The 21,897-nt window shown below is 34.1% G+C and overlaps 4 protein-coding genes across 4 annotated transcripts; 2 read left to right on the top strand and 2 right to left on the bottom strand.

Moving 5' to 3' along the window:
* Nucleotides 1–929: 929 nt before the first annotated feature.
* EAF02_007136 (uncharacterized protein) lies at nucleotides 930–2,049 on the bottom strand (the record flags this gene model as incomplete). Its single annotated transcript, XM_038903184.1, has 5 exons — nucleotides 930–1,165; nucleotides 1,229–1,298; nucleotides 1,355–1,385; nucleotides 1,436–1,685; nucleotides 1,755–2,049. The coding sequence occupies 5 exons, from the start codon at nucleotides 2,047–2,049 to the stop codon at nucleotides 930–932; spliced, it is 882 nt and encodes a 293-aa protein (XP_038756663.1).
* A 479-nt stretch (nucleotides 2,050–2,528) lies between these two features.
* Nucleotides 2,529–3,673, top strand: EAF02_007135 (uncharacterized protein; the record flags this gene model as incomplete). Its single annotated transcript, XM_038903183.1, has 5 exons — nucleotides 2,529–2,820; nucleotides 2,874–3,139; nucleotides 3,195–3,386; nucleotides 3,436–3,576; nucleotides 3,638–3,673. 5 exons carry the CDS (start codon nucleotides 2,529–2,531, stop codon nucleotides 3,671–3,673), a joined length of 927 nt encoding a protein of 308 aa, XP_038756662.1.
* A 1,932-nt stretch (nucleotides 3,674–5,605) lies between these two features.
* Nucleotides 5,606–5,909, bottom strand: EAF02_007134 (uncharacterized protein; the record flags this gene model as incomplete). The annotated part of the gene is made up of 2 exons (XM_038903182.1): nucleotides 5,606–5,641; nucleotides 5,700–5,909. The coding sequence occupies 2 exons, from the start codon at nucleotides 5,907–5,909 to the stop codon at nucleotides 5,606–5,608; spliced, it is 246 nt and encodes an 81-aa protein (XP_038756661.1).
* Nucleotides 5,910–6,473: 564 nt separating this feature from the next.
* EAF02_007133 (uncharacterized protein) lies at nucleotides 6,474–7,421 on the top strand (the record flags this gene model as incomplete). Its single annotated transcript, XM_038903181.1, has 5 exons — nucleotides 6,474–6,514; nucleotides 6,567–6,679; nucleotides 6,735–6,909; nucleotides 6,954–7,230; nucleotides 7,284–7,421. 5 exons carry the CDS (start codon nucleotides 6,474–6,476, stop codon nucleotides 7,419–7,421), a joined length of 744 nt encoding a protein of 247 aa, XP_038756660.1.
* Between the last annotated feature and the right edge of the window lie 14,476 nt (nucleotides 7,422–21,897).

Genomic DNA, 21,897 nt, shown 5'->3' with positions numbered 1-21,897 from the left:
TTTTCGATATTATGATGTCCTCGTGGCTACCCAAGCCATGTTATGATAAAGAGCTCTCGGATCGATACCTCGTCGTTAACAACTTCACATTTTGGGAGCACAGCAAGGGTACGGGTCAGCTTTCACAGGAAGAAGTGCAGAAAGGAGAATTCGATATTATCTTCACTCACGCCACATATCACACCCAGCACTGCCTGTGAGTAAGCCTCTCTTTTCATGCTAATTCATGGCTGCAAGAAATCAGCAGCAGATCTCGCAAGCTCTTCAATAGTGGTACTATACATTTACTGACTTTGGGCCATGAAATAACAGTTTCCTCTGGGAAAAGCAAATAAAAGCCGCAAACTCAAGACGTCCAGTCTTGGACTCAATCACAAGAAGCCAGCATCATATAGAGCATTGTATAAGAATCCTCACCGCTCACACCGCCGAGAATTATACTTCGACTCAGAAGGCATTGTTTAAGACTGGAACGCCGATTCACGTGAAGCCGCAGAACCAGATATGCTGGGAGGGTTGAAACTGCTTGTGGAGTAACTATGAGAAGTTCCCCCAAAAGGGAAGTGCTGATGTTGATGCCTTTTTTTGTAGTAGCTATACAATGGGAGTGAGTTGAAAGTTCTTGGCTAGATTTATTTTTGAGGCGATATTTCCCGCTTAACATACATTTACGATTCATTGGAAATTCACCACATTAGAATCGTTGTGTTTACTCACGTACGTTCGACCAGAGCGGAATTACTAGTCAAGTCTGCAACATTCTCATTTTTAATCTGCCTTCAGTGAATACTTCAAAATAGAAAGCAGGAGTCTATAGTATGGGAAAAGTGCAGAAAAACTTCAAGGTATCACTGGAGTTCGGGCATGAACGGTCAATGTGAGAATTAAATACAAGGTTTAGCTCCGACGCTTCATTTGTTCATTCAAATCTAGGTAAAGAGCGGGACTGATGTATGTCGGTGCAGAGGTAACTTCGGCCCGCGTGGGACAGCAATACTCCCATTGTATCTCGCTTTGGAAAACTCGTGAAGCTTTTCAAAAACTCTGCAGGTATGAACTTGCTTAGGATTAATATACTGGCCACGTTTATCATGCCATTCGCTAGGGGATATAACGCTGCTACCCTGGCACATTATCACTTGTCTTAAATGATCGATACAATGCACTGCAAAATTAATGAGATTGGCTGTGATTTTCCAAATAAGACGAGGGGTCTTGTTCCACTTACATTGGTGTATCATCCCTCGATGTTCTTCCTCGGGATAGACGTCGCGCCGCAGTGCTTTTCTTAATTGATTCTGTTGCCAAGTTATCAGCGGCGTTTATATCGAACATGATTCAGTGCAAAGCATACCAGGCAATGTAGACAGTGAAACATGTCGAGCCTAACTCTGTTAAATATGCAAGCCACCTGGAAGAGTCGGTATAAACTCACGTGCCAGTCCACCCACCCCTGATTCTGTCTCTATACCTGTCGGACTCTGTACCCCAAAGACTTCTAGCTTCATCCTCAGAGACCGAAAAGTAATGAGATTCTCCACCGATGATAGCATTCCATGCTTCGTCGATTTCAGGACTAGGCTCGCCGACGTAGAGTGAGGGAGCGAGGACTTCTACGCCTTCAGGGGTGAAGTCCACCCCGCCAGAAAATCTTGTCTGCATAAGCTCGAATGTTTGAGAGGGTGCTATTAGTCAAGGAAAGTTAGCAACGATCTTGAGGCGAAAGCAGGAAACATGGATTTCATTTGACTTACTAATAATTCTCTCTTCAACAAATCCATTTTCAGCCGAACCGAAAGAACTATCCCGTTGCATTTTACTGGTCATAATACCCGCCATAAAAGCCGCTGCACCCCATAAGAGTAATATGGTAACTATGATGACCACTTGAGTCGTATTACTTACAGGTCTCAATGGTCTCGGTGCGTCTGTGTCGCCCTCATCCTTCGGTAGCAAATTTTCTTCACTTTCCGTTGATGCTTTGTCGACTGTATGTTGATCTCTCCATCTTTCGGCCTGAGGATTGAACAATGACGAAATTAAAGCCATGTTGGATGAAAGAGTGAATGAAGAAGAACTCAAATAATCGGATGGTTGTGATGGGTATTTTGATGTAGAGGAAGCCGTTCGATGTGGTTTTCATTTGATGTGGCAAGTGCCCCGCGAAATAAATCCGGTCTGATCGTCGCCTCGCTTATCGGGGCAGGGTGCTTTGCAATTTAAACAAGAGTCGCATAATTCTCACGAACCCCGAGAGAAAACCTTATCGTGAAAAAAGCCCGGGTAACACATTACTTGATTGAAGGAGTTGCAATTTTGAGTGTTAGCCGGCAATCGAGGGTGAATTGGCGAGGGCGGAGTCCGTGCTGAAGCCTGAGCCCGTCGCATACAATTGCTTAACGATATGATTGAAGTCGTATTATGAGTCTGCATCTTCTTTCAGCTCCTTCCAAATATACATACGCTCTTCCGGTGTTGTATGTCTTTAGCCGCCAAGTCATCAACTCTATTATTTTAGTCTTTTCAGGATGATCAGCAACGGACCATTACTAGTACTTGCTTCTCAATTTGTTGCTGTAATGATTCATGGCTTGGCCAAGTTCCTAGAGACAACCGCCTCGGTAGACCCCCAACAGATTCTCCAAGTCCGTATGTTCATCACTTTGAGTATCAACAGTCTCTTCCTCACGATACGCTATCCGAAAGAGCTGCCTCTTGGTAAGAAAAGTGTTAGAGGTCTGCTCATACTGAGAAGTCTGGGTGGCATTTGTGGTTCAGCTGGATTTTATTGTGGGTATCCTGTCAATCGTTTGACATCAGGTTAAGAGCATCTTCACCTCCGAACCCTCGACTGACTCTCAATTTCGTCTCAGATTCTCTGCAGTATCTTCCTCTAGCAGACGCAACAACTTTGAACCTCCTCGCACCCTTGGGAGCTAGCCTCGTCACAACAAAAAGATTAACCTTGATACAGATTGGTTCCATAGCAATCTGTTTCCTTGGTGTGGTACTTATCACTAAACTAAGTTTCATCACCGACCTGCTTTACTACAATGATGGATATGATCCCCAGAAGACTTGGAACCCTCAGTCGCGGCAGGGACTGGCCTGTGCAATGATCGGGGTGCTGGGCGGAGTAGTAAGCTGAAAATATCAATTTCTTCCCTAGAATTCTACTGACGTCAGCTTTTCAGTGCGCTTACTCTTCAATTTTCAAGATCGGGACACGATCACACCCACTTGTGACAACTAACTGTTTTGCCACTGGCATCCTGATAGTGAGCAGTGTTTGTTTTGCTGCCGCCCCAGGAGTCAACTTCAACTTTAATCTAGGCTTGTTACAGTGGTCTATAATGGGGTGTATTGGGCTCTCTGGAACCTTCATGGTAATACAATATTCCTCAAACATTAATCAACACTGACCGAGTCAATTAGGAGTACCTTCTCACAGCAGGGCTTTCTGATGAAGGTAATGGTTATGCCGTTCATATGATCTACTGCCAGGTGGTTCTTGCCCTCGTTGCGGATTGGCTGATCTGGCATACTATACCTGATGTCACTTCTGGCATGGGTGCGGTACTGATTATTCAGGCTGTGTATATGATACAAAGATATCGACATAGAGAAGACGATATAGTTGACATTGAAATGGCACCTTACACGCGAATTTTAGATCAATGACTTGAATTTTGTTATAATCAATTCATTTAGATTAGATTATTCTTGATTGATTGATTTTATTAACGTCCATCTTCAGTCCAAGACTATATAGGACAGCTAGGCCCTAAGGGCCTAACGGGTAACTTTTTAATTTACAATATTGGATATGATCTAATTAGGGAAGTGAAAACAAATCCTGGGGAATAATGTCCGCTTGTCACGGGGTGACACTAAGCCCTTTCTGTCCTGTCCTGTCCTGCTATATATGTGAGAGTAAGGTAGAACTTCCAGTTCTACCTCCTAGTCTTTTGGGCGTTTAGCTCAGCGGTAAAGCTTCTGAATACTCCCAGAGGTGATCCCGTGACATTAGGTAGAACTACCCTTGGTTATAAGTGGAGCTGTGTGGGGGGCCCACTTATAGCTTACAAGCCTTCATTGGTTTGGGGGCTAGCATATATAGATTCTGTCTGCCTGTCTGAATGCCTGAGGCATTAGAATCCAGAATCCTGAAACCTCCTAGTAGGTGATGGTATGGAGGACCATACCTTAGGGAGGGGGGTGGTGTCACGGGGTGACACTAAGCCCTTTCTGTCCTGTCCTGTCCTGCTATATATGTGAGAGTAAGGTAGAACTTCCAGTTCTACCTCCTAGTCTTTTGGGCGTTTAGCTCAGCGGTAAAGCTTCTGAATACTCCCAGAGGTGATCCCGTGACACCGCTCATTATATATATTGCATATAATAAGAAAATTTTGAAAATCAAGAAATTATGAGGAGGTCAAACCCTCCTCTTATTTCCTCAACTGCTTCTTCTTCATTTTCTTTTCCTTTCTCCTTTTCTACTATTACTTCTTACTTTATTACTTCTTATTCAAAAGTTCTTATTAGATGCCATACCCTTATAGCGATTTTGATGATATTGATAAATTTGATAGTTAATTCGATACCTATCTTTATATACAATAGAAATTGTATAGTGATTTTGGATAATAGGATTTTCTTAAAGATTTCTTTTCTTTCTGTTTTATATATAGGATAGCTGATAAGGAGATATTGTAGTACCTCAATATTACTGTATATACATTTGTTATTAATGAGTTTGAAATAATATAAATAGAATTTGATATATCCGTAACCTAATTTGAATTAAAAGAATGTGCTAATAGTATTTCGAATAGTTTTACTTGATAGCTTGATCTTGGAACCTATTTTCCATGGAAATAGCTTCGAGTAAATTGATGGGGATTGGTTTGATCTGAGTTCGTATTGATTAAGAATATTAAGCTATTGATCTGAGGCATATTCTTTGATAATCATACCTAGTAGTCCAAAGCTTGTTTCGTTCGAGGTGGGTCTTAGATTATTCTTCTTAGGGTTAGGAAAGTTGAAATATTACTCACAGGGAGAGAATTATCGAAGATTTAGCCTAGCGAAAGAACAAAAATTTCGATTTAGTATTTGCCCTTATGAAAGTTAAGTTTACCTCAATTTGATGCTAAAACTTATTACAGCACTTATTTCGAGCCGTCAATATCATCCTGATATAAGTTTTATTTGACTTTGAAAGGAGGCTGATTCAATGATGAGCTCGAAATTAACGACAAGAGAATGTTCAACTTGTGCTGACAAATCTTCTTGTTCTGAGTTGCAAGTTTGAGATTTTCACATCAGATATTTTGGTACATGAAGTATCGAGCGACAAAGAACACAATAATGGAGGTCCAAAAAGTTTTTATTTGCTAACTGGGTATGGAAACCTGCCAGTGGAGAGTATTTGAGTTTCGAATTGGGCCCAGAACCAGATCCATTCTTCTTCAGACAAAGTTACACCAGTTCCATTTAATCCCACTACCACGCTCTGCAGTTCAAGTACTAAGACTTTGTGACCAAAGAAAGATGCTTGGAGCTCCTCTCCCGTGCTATAGGCTTTGATCAATGCGCAGATTCTTTAAGCAATCTCGACGAAGATAGAGCGCTCAGTGATCTATAAGTAATTGAGTCAGCGTCTTTGTTCCATACATCGTTTCAGGAATTGACCATACCTCTGGGGAGCACTCAGAATCAGAGCCATCAGAGCAGTTATAACAACAGTCACCGTTGTAACAACAAGTGTCGGAGCTAACACCTTCGCAAACCTGGCCATTGGAGCACTGAGGCTCGCGAGTATCTAACAAGTTAGGGTAGGAAGGACCAGCGACGGCGAGGGTAGCGAAAAAAGCGGCGGCGGCCACAATGATTTGAGAGAACTGCATGATGGCGAATTCTGTCTGGAGTTGGAGTTGTTGGATCTAGTGAAAAGGTTGAATATTGATAAGGATGTCTGGATGTGATGTGTTGTGACTAGGTGATTACGCAGCAACGACTGCCTATATATAGTCAGAAGTTTGTAGGGTCTTGGTGTGTGTTCAGAGACTTACTCTTTCCGAGGGCAGCTGCTCTTTGAAAGAACTGCGTCAAATACACTTTGACCTCAGAGTATCGGGCATAGATTCATTCCAATTTTTCTAGACAGGAATGTGCGCAGTCGCTTACAGCAGTGAGCCACTCCACATGCCCCTTTAAACATCAGTGCCTGGATAATGAGATTGCGCCGTCACACTTGTTGTGTAGTACTGCCAAACTGAAACTGTAAATAAAGCTTAACAGCCAACATTTCCTTTGGGCTAATTTCGTTTGTTTTAACTCATACTCTTTTTATATTGCATCCATTAAACATCCGAATTTTTTACGTTAGTGACACGCATACCTCTATGAGCTCTCATAACCAAATCATTTATATGGACTGTTTCAGTTCTTTAATTCACTAAGTGAGCAAGATGGAAGCTTTTATGAAGGACCACAACGGCACCATCAAACAGTAGGTTTTTTAATTACGTAGCTGAGGCATTTATTTACTGACATTTTCTGAGGTATATACCACTCGTGGGCAGATTCCTGATAGTTGTGACATTCTTGGAGGATGCTTTTACGATTGTTACTGAGTGGAAGAATCAGCTCATATTTCTGAATCAATACCGAAAAAGTATGTACTGTATGGTTAACCTTAACCATGGATTTTTTTGCTAACTTACTTCAAGTTTACTACGGATTAGCTAATCTCATACTTCTTACTAATGTTCTTTTGATGTTATCCTGCTCTTCCCTCGTTCTTGCCAGAAAAACACACTGGATTTGCAGCTGGAGGCCTCATTTTCGTGGTTATAACGCAAGCATTATGTTATGGCATGATTTCGGACTTTGGCTACTTCTTGCGTAACCTTTCGGTTCTTGGGGGGTTGCTGATAATGTTCTGCGAGTCATGGGCGCGCAGGAGATCAGCGGACACCTGGCTTACCTGAGATTGAAGAAAAAGACCACAAGATGTATGTTCAGCTCGCCGGTCGAGTCCTCATTGTTTTAACCTTCCTTGCATTCTTTTGCAGCCTGGAATTGAATATATTAAGCGTCTTCATATCCATCATTGGATTTGGTGTCTGCGTTATGGTCGTTGTCGGATACAAAGCAAAGATGAGCGCCGTTATTCTCGTCTCCATGTTAAGTGTCCTCAACTTTCTTATCAATGATTTTTGGAATGTGAGTTTAAGATGATATTTGCAAACGAGAAAATCCGCTGATCAGGAATATAGCTTCATCAGACTCATCCTCGCAAATCTTTTGCTAAATATGATTTTCTGCAAACCTTATCTATCGCAGGAGGTCTCATTCTTCTAGTAAAAAATGGCCCAGGTGCATATAGTATCGATGAGAAAGCAAAGAAACTATGAGATACCCAGTATCTCGAGGCGATGGCGTGGCCGCCTTATATTACCTGCAGGGGGGTTAAGCTGATGTAATCTGTTAAATGGATCTACTGTCTCATATGTGTTATGGCTAGCATTACCTAGTTATCAGGCTACAAATTTGCCCTTTATTCTGATTCTCTAGCAATCCTCTATCACTTAGTTGCAAGATCTTTATCAAAAACATGATGCAGTGACAAAATGTGTTGAGAGGCTCGTATCAATTAAGAATGGACTTCTCCCAAATGTCATTGTTGGTGTGTGGCAACATGTCTACTTCAACCTAGCATTGCTGAATAGCAAATTCATGAAAGAAAACACTGATAATTATAAGAGATACCTCGTCTGATCCGCAATTGTCATCTCACAGCGCGAGCACAGAGTCTCTCATTCAATTCTCTCCAAGATTCCGCGAGATACATAATATCTGTGACTCCCGAGGTAAGCGTAAGAGGCTTCTTCTCTAAAGCTCCAATGAAGATATACTGAGAACAAAAAATGGCAATTCATGACCACAAGTCTGCACTATATATTCTGGCATTGGATCGCACAGAAAGCTCCTTTTTGGGAGACTGTTTTTGCCACTTATCTTGCTCTCGGACAGTATAGGCATTAGTATTTCCTGTATTCTGTATACAGGTTAATTTAGTGGTGCATATCGAATTTTTTCGAAATATATATATATATATAGTATGGAATTCAATATTATTCTAATATTAAATATTACTAATAAAATATAGGAATACGGATTTCTAATTGATATAGAATAAACTGAAATATGCGAATTTGAGGTTATTCTTAGATTTCAATTATATCAAATCCTGAATTAATTGAATTATTATTAATTAAATAAAAATCATTAATATTATCAAATATTTTAATATTTTTGATATTTCCTGAATATGATATTGATATTAGAAATATTGTTTTTATAAAATTTAATTGTTTTAAAAATTCTAAAAATAATGAATAAAATAATGATTTTATTAAATTAATTATTATTTAATAATATAAAATCCCTTGATTTTACATAGATAATTATTTATTTTATTATTCTATTTTACTTTCAATTCTTCAAAATATCTTTTATTCATATTTCGAATATTCTAAATTCTATAGATTTTATTTTTTACAAAAGAAAACTCTTAATTTAAAGAATTTCTATTTTTATTGAAATCTTACAAGACACACGAGCTTATACAACTATATCTACGGATATCCCGAAATCATATTATATAATATATATACTAGTGCGATTGCTGTAGCGCTCGAGCTGCTTGGCTCGAGAATGTTGTTGTAGTAGAATCAGAGAGGGCTGGCGAGCTAGTCGTTACCTATAGGGACAGCAGGTTCCCCGATCGATCTCGATAATCGCTCCTCAATTACTACTCCGAAGAGAGTGCGGATTAGTAACAAAAGCGCTGATCCCCTCTCAAGCTTATTCGAGAGTGGTCAGAACACTATTGAAACAGCTGTAAAGATAGCTATTCAGAAGAAGATCGATATATAATAGAAGTGTACTGCAGACAAGGCTCTAGTACTTATCAGCTTCGAGACGATCCTTGTACAGTTTACAGTGCAATTTGCGGAACAGGATCTGAGCTGATTGGCAGGAGAATTGGTATGCAGAGCATTAACAGTCATTATAGATGGTATAAAAGGGACCTTCAACTCGAAGCTAGCAATAGAAAGCGTAAAGCCAATTATGCAAACGTATATGGGGATGCTTTGAACCCCCAAAACCGCAATCGCTATTCCCTCTGGCTCAACTATGGAAGCAGGGGCTGCAAACGGGCCTAAGCGGGTGATTAGCGGAGTACCGAGATTAGAACGCACAGATAAAGACTTTTCCTTTAATTCGACAAACGAATCAAGATAGAGTCGTCCTTATAGGGGATCAGATAGATATTAGTAAAAGCGGTTCTAGAGATTGTTACTCTAGGGGCTAGAGTTATTGCAGTAATAATATTTATCCAAACTGGGTAGGCAGTCATAGTTTTCCCAGAAGCCTATATAATCCTTCTTACAAACAAGCACAAGCTATAGCAACTATTAAAGCTATAGATCTTGTAATTAATAAGCTATGGTATACATATATAGTAATCAGAGATTCCGATGATCATTACCAATCTTCTGGGAATACTCACAAAAATTGGGGAAAAACAAATGAGGGAAGAAATCTATATCAAATGGGATTATGTTTAGTATAGATAACAAGATCCAAGCTCGAAGCAGATAAGCAGAATCGGATCATCTGGATACTATCCTTTCAGGAGCAATCATTTCATTGTAATCTATTCAACAAATCCGAATATTCCTAGCAAGTAGAAAACAAGCCTTGGGAAGATATAACTCAGGATGTTAGCAATATTATGAAAACTAGAAATGCAAAAGAGAAGCGGTATACAGAAAGTGTGCACACCTGCTATCTATTTATAAGTCAACCAGGGATTGTAATTATCCAATATATGTGCAGGATGCTGCAGGCCCTTTCCAGCGGATTATAAACAATTGCCCTATCAAGCCTTAGTGGATAAATAGCAAAACAGTATATTTAGATCGAAAACAGATCCAGATCATCCGATAAACAGGGGAGATCAGTATTATTATTGCCTCAGTATTAGCAATAACAATTCAAATACTAGTAATAATACAAAAAGGAAAAGGAAATCTAGAATGGATGCAGTCTCCCGATACAAAAATAACAGCAACTCGAAAAGCGATATTGAAAAAGAGTAAGCAAACGATATTTTGGGAAGCTCAACAAATAAAAAACGGGATATACAAGATCAACGTATTACTTATAATAAAGTAATAAAGATCAACAAGAATCTCAACCTTGAAACTCTGAATAATTAGATTATAACTAGGGGATATGATATAACAATAAAAGATCTATATAAATAAATCAAATTCGCTATTTATTGTCTAAATAAATATATGGAAAAGTCTTGTATTATATACAGTAGTATTATAGCGAGCGTTTGAGGAAAAGATTAATGTAATATATATATAAAAGTTTTGAGTATTCAATATATATACTCAAATATATAATGAATACTAATATCTGTCCCCAATAACCTCCTGGAGGGGGAATGGAATATACGAGGAAGGGTAGGGATACTTATGAGTAATGATATATATTAGAACTGAGACTAGACTACAAATATTATAATTAGCAGGAAAGGAGTATAAAAATTATATATAGCTTTCTATAAACGGAATTAAACTATTAAATCTATATAGAAAACCGAATATCTTAAAAATTCTGAAAATGATTCTTAACCTAATATTAATTGGGGATATAATTATTAAAGGAGACTTCAATATTTATTATACATTATTCGAGTTAGATGTGAATATAGTATATGGTAGTAATCGGCTTGTGAAATAATCTAGTAATAAAAACTTCAAGTTTATAAATATTCTGGGTTAAGCGATATATAAAGTAGGATATATAATTGATCTAATCTTTTCCAATATTCTAGAAATATATATAGAAATAAGGGCTGATATATATTACGGATCTGATTACAATACTTTTTTTATTATTATATAAAAAACGAGCTTAGTATCGAGATTTCAATATGTATATTGTATTAGGGAGGAAGATCTACCTTTGTTTCAAAGAATGGTATCAACTAATATAATGGGAATCAAACAGAAGGCACAGATAATAGTTATAAGTATAGTCTTGGATCGAGTTATCGAAAATATATAGAAGGTATTACAACAGGTAATCAGAACAATAGGAAGATTGGATTGGAAAATAGGAAAATCGGTTTCCTGATGGATATCTGATTATACAATTACTCAAGATATATATTTCTAAAGCTATACAATTAATAGTAATTACTTTATAGAATATAGAGTATTCTTATTGTATATATGATAGGTCAAAAAAGAATATTGAAGGAAATTCTTTAATGAGATGAAATTAGATCGAGATCTATATAAAGTGATCAGATGATATAACCTGAGCTTTATATATTGCTTTCCATTGATTATAATAAGCAAACACACTGTTATATTGGATGAAGAAAAGGCTGAGCTACTATATTCAGAGATTCTATAATACTTTAAAACTATTAACAATCTCCCAGACTCCGGATATAATCAAAATGAAGAAAAACTATTCTGAGGGGAGTCTATCTCTATAAAGAAAATGAAACGTAACACTATAGGGATCTTAAGTATATCCTTAGGAACAGATCGGATTATAGTGAGACTACTAAAGGCTATTTGAATGAAAATAGACCCAATTCTATATATCATTTTTAATAAGTATTTATAGCTCAATCACTTTCCTATAATATGAAAGTAAGTAGAGATAGTTATATTACCAAAAGTGGGGAAGACAGACTGAATATCCCTACGATTATAGCAGTTTATTATTCTCCTCTTCTGTATTGGAAAGGGCCTTGAAAGGATTATAGCAAGACATCTAGTGTAGATAGCCTTAACACAAGAAATACTCAGTCTACAATATTGCGGTACCCTTTCGAAACAATCGGCTATAAACTTAATAGCATCATTTGTTTATAATATAGAAATAGTATTCAATAAAGGCTACGAGATTATAATAGTTACACTAAATGTATAAAGAGCGTTCGATACTCTATTTAAAAACAGACTTTTGAGATGAATGAGGGGACAGGGGTTTCTACAAAATCTAATTACTCTAATCGACTTCTTCTTAATCTAAAGGTAATTTAGGATTAGATTTAATAAAGCAATAATTAGCTATAGTATAATGGAATGCGGTATCCTATAAGGCTTACCCCTTTCGCTAGTCCTATATATGCTTTATCTTGCAAAGCTATTCCAGCAAGACTCTAAACTCTGATTTAGATATGTAGATAATATCTGTTTATACCGATCATCGGCAAGCGTTCAACAAAATGTTGTAATGCTAGTAAGAGATATGAAAGTATATTTTATTGGGGAGCTAGAAATAAAATAATCTTTATATTCAAAAAGATAGAGATAATTTATATAATACAATATAAGTATTCTATCAATCTGGTATATAAAATAAACTGTGATTGTATTATCTTTTCGATTATATCAGGATCGGCTCTATAATGGCTAGGCGTGTGATTTGATTGTAAGTTTATATTCAAACAGTATATCGAAATGCAAGCAGTCAAAAACCGGAAATTGGCTTATCATATTCAAGGGCTAGCCTGGATTACAAATAGATTCCTAGTAGTATCCTTATGGAAAGCAGTAATTATTTGCTTATATCTAGTTTTATTTTATAGGGTAGAAATATAATATATAGGATAAACAAAAACCATTGGATAGTATCGAGACGGGATACTAGTAGTAATAAATGCCCGATTAGGAGGAATGATTCTAGCTATCAACAAGATTCTACGAATAGCGATCAGAGAAGGTTCTTCTAGTCTAGCGAATAACCCTGAATATAGTGATAATAAGGGATAGCGCTTTTTCTACTAGTAGAAATAGTATTAAAACAAATAAAATAGAGAGCAGCCCTTTATGTTTAAACTATTAATTCAAAATATTCTTTTTATTACTAAGGAATAAAAGCTATTTATTCCTCTGGTAATAGGGAAAGCCAATTACAGCCAGTCAGAACAAAAATCCAGATAATCAGTCAATGCTTTCCCCGAATTAAGGAGACGATTTTAGTAAGGTTTTATTATACATTAGGATATCGAACGGATCCTACTAAAAGCTTTATAAAAGAGATAGTAACAAAGTAGTTTCAGGAATGGTGAAACAAGCGCATATATAATCAGATTACTATATTCTCTAATGAATCGGAATAGACCGATAAGAATAATAGACGAGTAGAATATGGATATGTTGTATATAGAGGATAAATAATAGTATGCAAAGGAAACAATAAATTACATTACAATTCTTATGTATTCGACACGAAAGCGATTAGGGTATATTAAGGTCTCTAAGTAGTAATTAGAAATATCATCAGTATAAAACAAATGGAAATCTGTATATACATCAATAGCACATTGGTGATATAGGGAATGAGAGGCATAGCCTTTATCATATTGCAATGGGCTTTTCTCAAATATCACAAACTAATACAAACACATTCGATCTAGATCAAATGATTGCTAGACCACATAGGGATTGAAGGGAATGAGTGTGTGGATACACTCGTTATAAAGGAACAAGAAAATCAGTCTCAAAGCATATAAATCGACCTACAACAAACAATATCCGCTTTATAGCAAAAACTACTATGAAATCAGCAGTATAAACGTAGTGGATTAAATAGAAACTAATACTCTCCAAACAGTATCAGAAATGGAATTCAAGAAGTATAAATAAATGCCCTAATGAATTAGAACTCTTATAAACTACTCTTCATTATATATTAGCAATCCGCTTAGTATACAACAATTTCGAAAGCTATTATTAACAATTTAAATACAAGAAAACAATAATCTATTGTTTATATAGCGTATACAAATCCCTTGAGCACATTATATATTACCACAAAGTCCTTACAATCTATAAAACCTGGCTCCTAGATATCAGGCCTAAATATCCACCCTGTAATTAAGTGGCTCAAGAATAACTATTGAAACAGCTAATATACATATCAATCAAGTTCACTGAATTTATTACTATAATAAACTTCTATAGAAGTATATACCCTAGAACGCTATCAGAAAAATAGGAAAAGGAAATGGAAATGGATTGACCAATCCGGATGAACACAAATATAGAATAGGAGGCAATCGATATAGCAAGACTATAAAGAATAAAATTGATATACACAATACACTGCATTACACTAGAATATATACAAAAACTATCCTTACAGGATAAAGCAGCTTTCAATCAAAATATTATATAAAAGATCGGAAAGCGCACACAAAGGCACTCAAAGGATTGGAGACAAAAGCACAAGTGCACTAGCTATCGCTTGAAAAGCTATTAAAGATATTGAAATCTCATTTTTAGAAGAAAAGAATCATATGAATTAGAGATTATCCCGCAGTTAGCCCAATTGTAATGCCCCCTGGGAGGCTCGCCTATACGGCCCGGTTGAAAATTACTAATAATAATAATAATAATAATAATATTGAAATCTTTATTCAAATCAAATCTATTAAATTTTTATAAAATAATCTTTTTGATTTCAATTCTTTAATTTCATTATCTATATTATTATTTAATATTAAGAGTTTAAAATATCTATAAATTTTATAGTATTAGTAGCTTATTATTGATAGATATAAATTTGGAATATATATCAAATAAAGATTCCTAAATAATTTATTTTATTAAAAAAAAAATAGAAGAAAGATATAATATTATAGAATTAAATATCTTAAAATAAATGATATTTGTATTATATTAATATATTTTCAAAACATATATCAAATTATAATATTTTAGTTCAAGAAGAATATTCTTAATATATATAGACTATTATTAATAAGCTTTTATTAATATATATAAAACTATTTCTTTTAAATATAGAAGAATGATTAATAAGAAGGAAGATTTTAGTAATTTATCTGAATCTTATATTATTGATTTTTGAACCCTCAAAATTCTTATAATTCAATTTTTTATTTATTATTCTTTATTTTTTAATATCTTTAAATATAATAAATTCGAATTTTTCTTATTTATTTCTATTGTTTTAATAAAAATAATATAATATATATATATCTTTTGAAAGCATTCAACCTAATATGAGCGTATTATATAATCAAATCACATGATCGTCGATTATAAGCTTTCGAAAAACAGTTATAAATACGAAAACAATTATAAATCTGAAGACAGATTACAGATTAAAGAATAAGAAAAGGAGTTTTATTTCAAAAAAATAGCTGAATTAGAAAGAGATCTGTAAAAGATTAATAAAAGTAGAAAAGTTAGATTAGTAAAAAAAAGTATAAAATAAGACCTTTTTCTTATTAAATATAAAAAAGAAATTGAATATTAATATATAGATTTTTTAATATCATATGTTATACTATTTATATAATCTATTTTAGTTATTAAATTGAGCTAACTTTTATATAATACTATTAGCCTATAACCTACAATAAATTATAAAGTCAATAACTTATAAATATGATTAAAAAGCATATTGTTTTCTTTGAGATATAGGGATTATTTCCAGCATAGTTATCTGAAAGCTTTACATATTATAACAAATCATATTGAAGGAATCTTATAATACCATAATATTGTTAATGTATGATTATGAGCGATCTGTTGTACTATCGAGTATGTCAAATTGCAATCTAATTGTTTTAATGATAATGATGATGATTATATTGATAATTGAAATGAGTAGAGATGATGATATGGTTTATTTATAAAGCAATAACTGATTAATTCTATAAGGAGGATGGAAAGTAATGAGTAATCTTAAAGATTGTAAATGTGATTGATATGTGTATTAAAATCCTAAGCAAGATGGAATTGAGCTATGTCGATGTGTTGAGGTTTGTGTGTATTGATGGTATGATTAAGATTATAAGACAAGCTGGGCTTATATAGAGAACCTTTATATTAATTATAAGAGCAACTTCAAAGGGAATTGTTAAATCCTATACTGATGTGTTCAAGACTGGGGGGGTGCCTCAGGTATTGAAGAGTGCCAAGGCGAGTATGCTCAAAACGATGGAGACGATACAGGAATGTGAACAATGGGAGCAAAATAGCTGTACGATCTTTATAAAAATAGAAAGTGGGTAACAGATAATTGTTAATAACTTTTTCGAATTGTAACTAAAGATTATAAAAGCAGTTCTTGGATTAAGGCTTGAACTGATTCCTTTGCTCTATTGTATTAGGAACTCAGACACAACAAATTTCGAAGGAAACCTTTTCTTCGAAATACGACCTTTTCACGATCGCTTTAGATTATAGTTATCAATAAAATCTTATTGTAATTATCTTCAAATGATTCTAACCAATAATTGTTGTAATACTATCATCGGCACTTCGAAATACAAAACGTATGCGAAAAAATGTGTGAAAAACTCTACTCAAAATATTTCAGAATAACAACTATATCTCTAATATAAGCTATATCGTTAGTTTAATTGAATCCAATAATATAAATATAATAAAGGATATTATTATAGTAATTCTATCACTACCTATTATTCCTACAATCTATTTAAACACTTCAATCCAATCCAATCCCATTTCATCCCCAAAAAATCCAATCAATATACTATCTAGCTCTTTCAAATCCTTCAATTCTATATTCAGAATCAAAGATTTCAATCAATCAGACAACCCCTTTATCACTCAAAGCCAAACCCAACCCCAGCTATTTACTTCTAATAAGAAAAGAGGCCCATCAAACTCTCTCTCCAATTATAACAAACTACCCCGAACTCAAAGCACTCTTATCACACCAAAAGAAGCTATATTGAAAGCTAGAGATCTAATCCTGCTAGCCTTAACCCTAACTTAATCACACAAGGAATAATCCAAACTACTGGATTTCCTTGAAATCTTCCGTGAATATATCGAAAAAGGAAACTTAACCTTAACCTCTAAAATTATTATATTACAAATAACCCACCTCGAATCAGTTACTAGAAAAATCGAAACGCAAGTGAAAGCTCTAGAAAAACCTATTCCAAATAATACTATTCCTACAATTAAACCCACCTATACTAGCATCACTAAAAAAGGAGCATGGAATCTAATCTCCAAAGGGAAAAGCATTAAAACTATCCCCGAAGAAAAGAAACTCAATATTACTCAAAAACGATTAATTCTAATTAAACCCAATATTCCTAATCTGGAAATCTTTTTCTTATTAACTATAAGAGATAATATTAATAAAGCTTTTCAGAAAATGAAAATTAAAGATCTAGTTATAACTGCAGCAATACTTTCTCTCAATAATAATCTGATCCTCACTACCAACAATCCATATACAGCTCAATTTCTCATAGAAAAGAAAACTATCTAAAATCAAGTTATCAAAACCGAAAAAATCCAAAGAGATCAAGAATAACATAAAGTTATTCTTTACAATATCCCTATTAGAGAATTCTCAGAGAATAAGGGAATAGAGCTAATCTTGAATAAAATTAAAACCTTCAATCCGGAATTCAAATCAATAGGAACTCCCTTTTGGCTAATCCCTTTCACCAAGTAATCAAATTAGAAAGAAGGAGTAGTAATTATTGCTCTCTCTTCTAAAGCCGAAGCTGATCTAACAATACAAAAGCATATTTATATTACAGGAAATAATATAAAAATGGAAAGATTCTATAAATCTAAACCTAATCTAAATTTATAATATAATGTCAAAAATGTTAAGGCTTTGGATATTAAGATTCTTATTGTAAGAAAGATCCTTTTTATAGATTATATGGAGATAAACATATTACCTCAATACATCTTTGTATGGTATACAATATGGGAAGCAAACTTTACTCTCATCTACTCACCAAATACTCCAATTATCAAAGAAACTATATCACTAGCTCTAAAAGCTGTAAAGTTCTTAAATCGATTTAACAAAAATTATATAAAATCAATCTATGAGTTATATTAATCTACAATTCCTTCAAATAAACCTTAATAGAAGCTTTCAAGTTACAAAAAATACTCTTCAATTGGTTCTTAAACTTAATATTGATATAATCCTTATTCAAAAACCATGGATTATAAAGAGTGGAACTGATTTTATCAATTGTAGATCTATTTTATATTCCAATTTTACTCAAACTCTATCTAAATTCAATCCCAAACTTTATTTGCAAACCCTTTTCTATATAGTTAAAAAACCTTTGTATTACACTCAACCTCTCTTCAAGCTTACCAATAGATTTGGATATATAGATAATAGATTATCAAAACAAAAGCGAATCCTTTCAGATTATCAATATATATAATAAAGTAGATCAAAAAAAAGCATAAGGATCTATTATCGAGAGATTCTTATATAATATCTCTTTAAATCAATATACTATTGTTTTAAGCGATTTCAATATTCACTATCCCTGATGGAATTCATATATTAATAAAAGTGGAAATACCAATCAATTAACTGAATAATTCGAAAATCAAAATCTCAATCTTCTAAACAAGCCCGAAACGAGTACTTTCTTTGAACGAATCTTCTAAATCCAAGTGTACTAAATCTCACATTAACCTCCGAAAGTATTGCTTCAAGGATACAAGACTAACAAACACTCAACAATATAGGCTCCGATCACTTAGGAATCCTTTTCGAATTGAAAGGAAAAAGTCATCCAAATCCTCCCCTTGAGATACCAATATTCAGATACTATACAAAACTTATCAACTGGGAAATCTTCGAATCGATATACAATTCAAAGCTAATCGCTTTCCCACTCTAGTTGAATTGAAGACATTTCCAATTACTAAAGAAACCTTCTTTGATTTCCTAATAGAAAATGATATATATCAATCGAAGTTGGATCAAGCAGCTAGTGAACTTACTAGAATTATTAGAAAAGTAATAAAAAGCTCAACTCCGAAAGTTACAATCAATAAAAGAGCTAAACTATGGTGATCATTTGAGCTAAAATCTCTTCGAAAAGAATTTAGTAAGGCTAAACAAAAAGCTGATCTCGATCTCGAAAATGATATTTCAAAAGAGGCCTTCAAAAGAATCAGAAATATCTATTTTCAAGTAATAAAAACAGCAAAAAAAGATTATTAGAATAACTTTCTAGAAAAAGAGGATATTCAATTAATTTTCAAAGTAATGGTTTATATAAAGAATTATCAAAATCAGAGAATTCCTGATATTATAATAGAAACCTCCTTCGAAGGGAAATGTAAAGCTTTCAGATCCATTCTCTTTTTTCAACCCCCAATAACCTTAGAACCAATATGGGAAGGATATCAACAATCGGATATATGGGAGTAGCCTGAACTTATTCAAATTGAATTAAAGAATACTTGCTCGGTCAAAATATAAGGCAAAACCTTTAATCTAGATAGAATCTCACAAGAGATTATTATAAGAGTATATAAAGCTATTCTACAAACCTTTTATATTTTATATAGTAAACTCCTTAATATCGAATATTATCTATAATATTGGAAACAAGTTACTAAAGCAATTCTAAAGAAAGCTTTCAAATCAGATTATTTAATATTTAAAGTATATCGAGTTATAGTTTTTTTTAATTATCTAGACAAAATTAATAAAAGGATATTAGTTTAATAATTAGGGTATTTTGTAAAAACCATTTATCTTTTATATAATAGTCAAATAGGAGAACAACAAAAAAAATCAGTAATCGATATAGCTCTTCTTTTGAATATAGAAATCGAAAGCAATAAATGAGAAGGATTTAAGATTTCAATTTTATTTATAAATATAAAAGGAGCATTCGATTATATATCAAAAAATCGATTTCTAGAGATTTGTAAAAGACTTCAATTGCTTATTAGTCTTATTACTTGGATAGTCTTATTTCTTCAATATAAACAATTAAAACTGTCCTTTAATAATCAAATAGAAATCTTCAAGCCAATATCTATAAGAATATTCTAAGGAAGTTTAATCTTGCCAATCCTTTTCTTAATATATATTTGAGACTTTTTTCAATACAATTCAACTAAGTTTTTATTTTATATTGACAATATTACACTTATATCCAATTCCATTTCTTGGAAAAAGAATATTAATTCATTAAAAAGAACTACAAAACAATTATACAAACTTAGTTTAAAGAATACAATTCAATTCGATTTAGCCAAAACAAAATTAATATACTTCTCCTTATCAGGACTAACAACTCAATACTTTATCATACTATCTAATCAAAAAATTATAGAACTATAAATTCTAATTAGATAACTCAATATATAATTCGATCCGAATTTTAAATTTGATTAATATGTCAATATTAGAGCAGCACAAGCAAAAGAAGCCTTCCAATGTGTCACGGCGCCAAGTACTCTACCACTAAGCCACGTAACCCCAAAAGGGTATAAGTAGTTTGATCAACATCAAACCTACTAAGTAGAGTTATAACCAATCCGTGACACTACTTCCTCCTTCAACCCCGGAATGGGCATAGCGGGATCTCGTCCCCTATCCCGGAATAGGATTGCCAAGGATTCTAGTAGTAGAAATTGATTACGTACCTAAAAGTGGGCGGGACCGCTTTTCCCTGACTAATCGGATTCCATCACGAAAAGCCTTCGGGTAGGATCAAACTAACTGTCACGGCGCCAAGTACTCTACCACTAAGCCACGTAACCCCAAAAGGGTATAAGTAGTTTGATCAACATCAAACCTACTAAGTAGAGTTATAACCAATCCGTGACACAACGTATAACACAACTTGTAAATATAAAAAGAGGTCTTAATTCTAAAGCTATGAGACAGCTCTATATCGCTTGTATAACCAGTATAGCAGATTACAGTTCAATAATCTGATGGAAACAACAAGCCAATTTCAAAAACACTTTTCAATCACTTCAGAACCTAGCTCTTTGAAAGATATTAGGAGTCTTCAAAACAGCCCCAATCCAACCAATAGAAACAGAAGCAGGTTTCAAACCCACTTTTATCCGACTAGACTCAAATATTAGGAAATACGCCTTTCGTTTAGCCAAAATCTCACCTAATCATCCAATCAATAAGGAAAAGAAAGCTCTGCTTCAATATTACAACAATCACTAAGCAATACAAACCCCAAAAAGGAAACGATATAAGCCAATTCAATTAGATAGAATAAGAGAATCAATACAACAAGATCTAAATCACTCATCATTCGAAGAAATCTCTCATTTCCACTTCCCACCTTGGAAAAGGGATACCCCCTATAAAATCAATATCAGCAAAGCCTCGAAGAAGGATACAGCCATACTACACAATATTATCTTTAAGTATAAAGATAAGAATACAATTTATATATATACAGATGCCTCCTCGATTGAGAAAGGTATAGGTATAGGAATAGGCTTTGTTGCAATTCTATCAGATAACCGGATTCTATATTCCGAGTGTATCAATATTGGTTCCAATCAATTGGTATATAATGGAGAATTATATAGAATAACAAAGACAATGGAATATGCTAATATATTAGTATATAGAGGCCAAAAATACAAAATATATTCTGACAATCAAGCTGGACTCTATTGTCTAAAGACTCCCTCAGATCATCCAGGACAGGCATATCAGATACGAGCTATAAAAGCTGCTGAAGCAATTAGAGCTGCAGGCGCTGAAATCTCACTAAATTGGGTTCCAGGCCATACAACTGTATGGGGAAATGAGCTAGCGGATAAACTAGCCAAGGAAGCTACAACAATACAGCCCTTTACAAACGACACTAGCTTTGGTTTACTCGGTATGGTTGTCAAGGAATACGATATAGATCAATGGAGAGAATCCCTCGACCAATACGATCGTCGATCAGAACAATCCAATAATACTTATTCCAAATTATATTTATGGAAATTAGGAAACAAGATC

This window comes from Botrytis sinoallii (genome assembly GCF_014898435.1).
Source record: "Botrytis sinoallii strain Bc 23 chromosome Unknown BSIN_012, whole genome shotgun sequence".
Lineage (NCBI taxonomy): Eukaryota > Fungi > Ascomycota > Leotiomycetes > Helotiales > Sclerotiniaceae > Botrytis > Botrytis sinoallii.
Note: the sequence above shows the minus strand (reverse complement) of the source record. Positions and strands in the feature narration are given on the sequence as shown.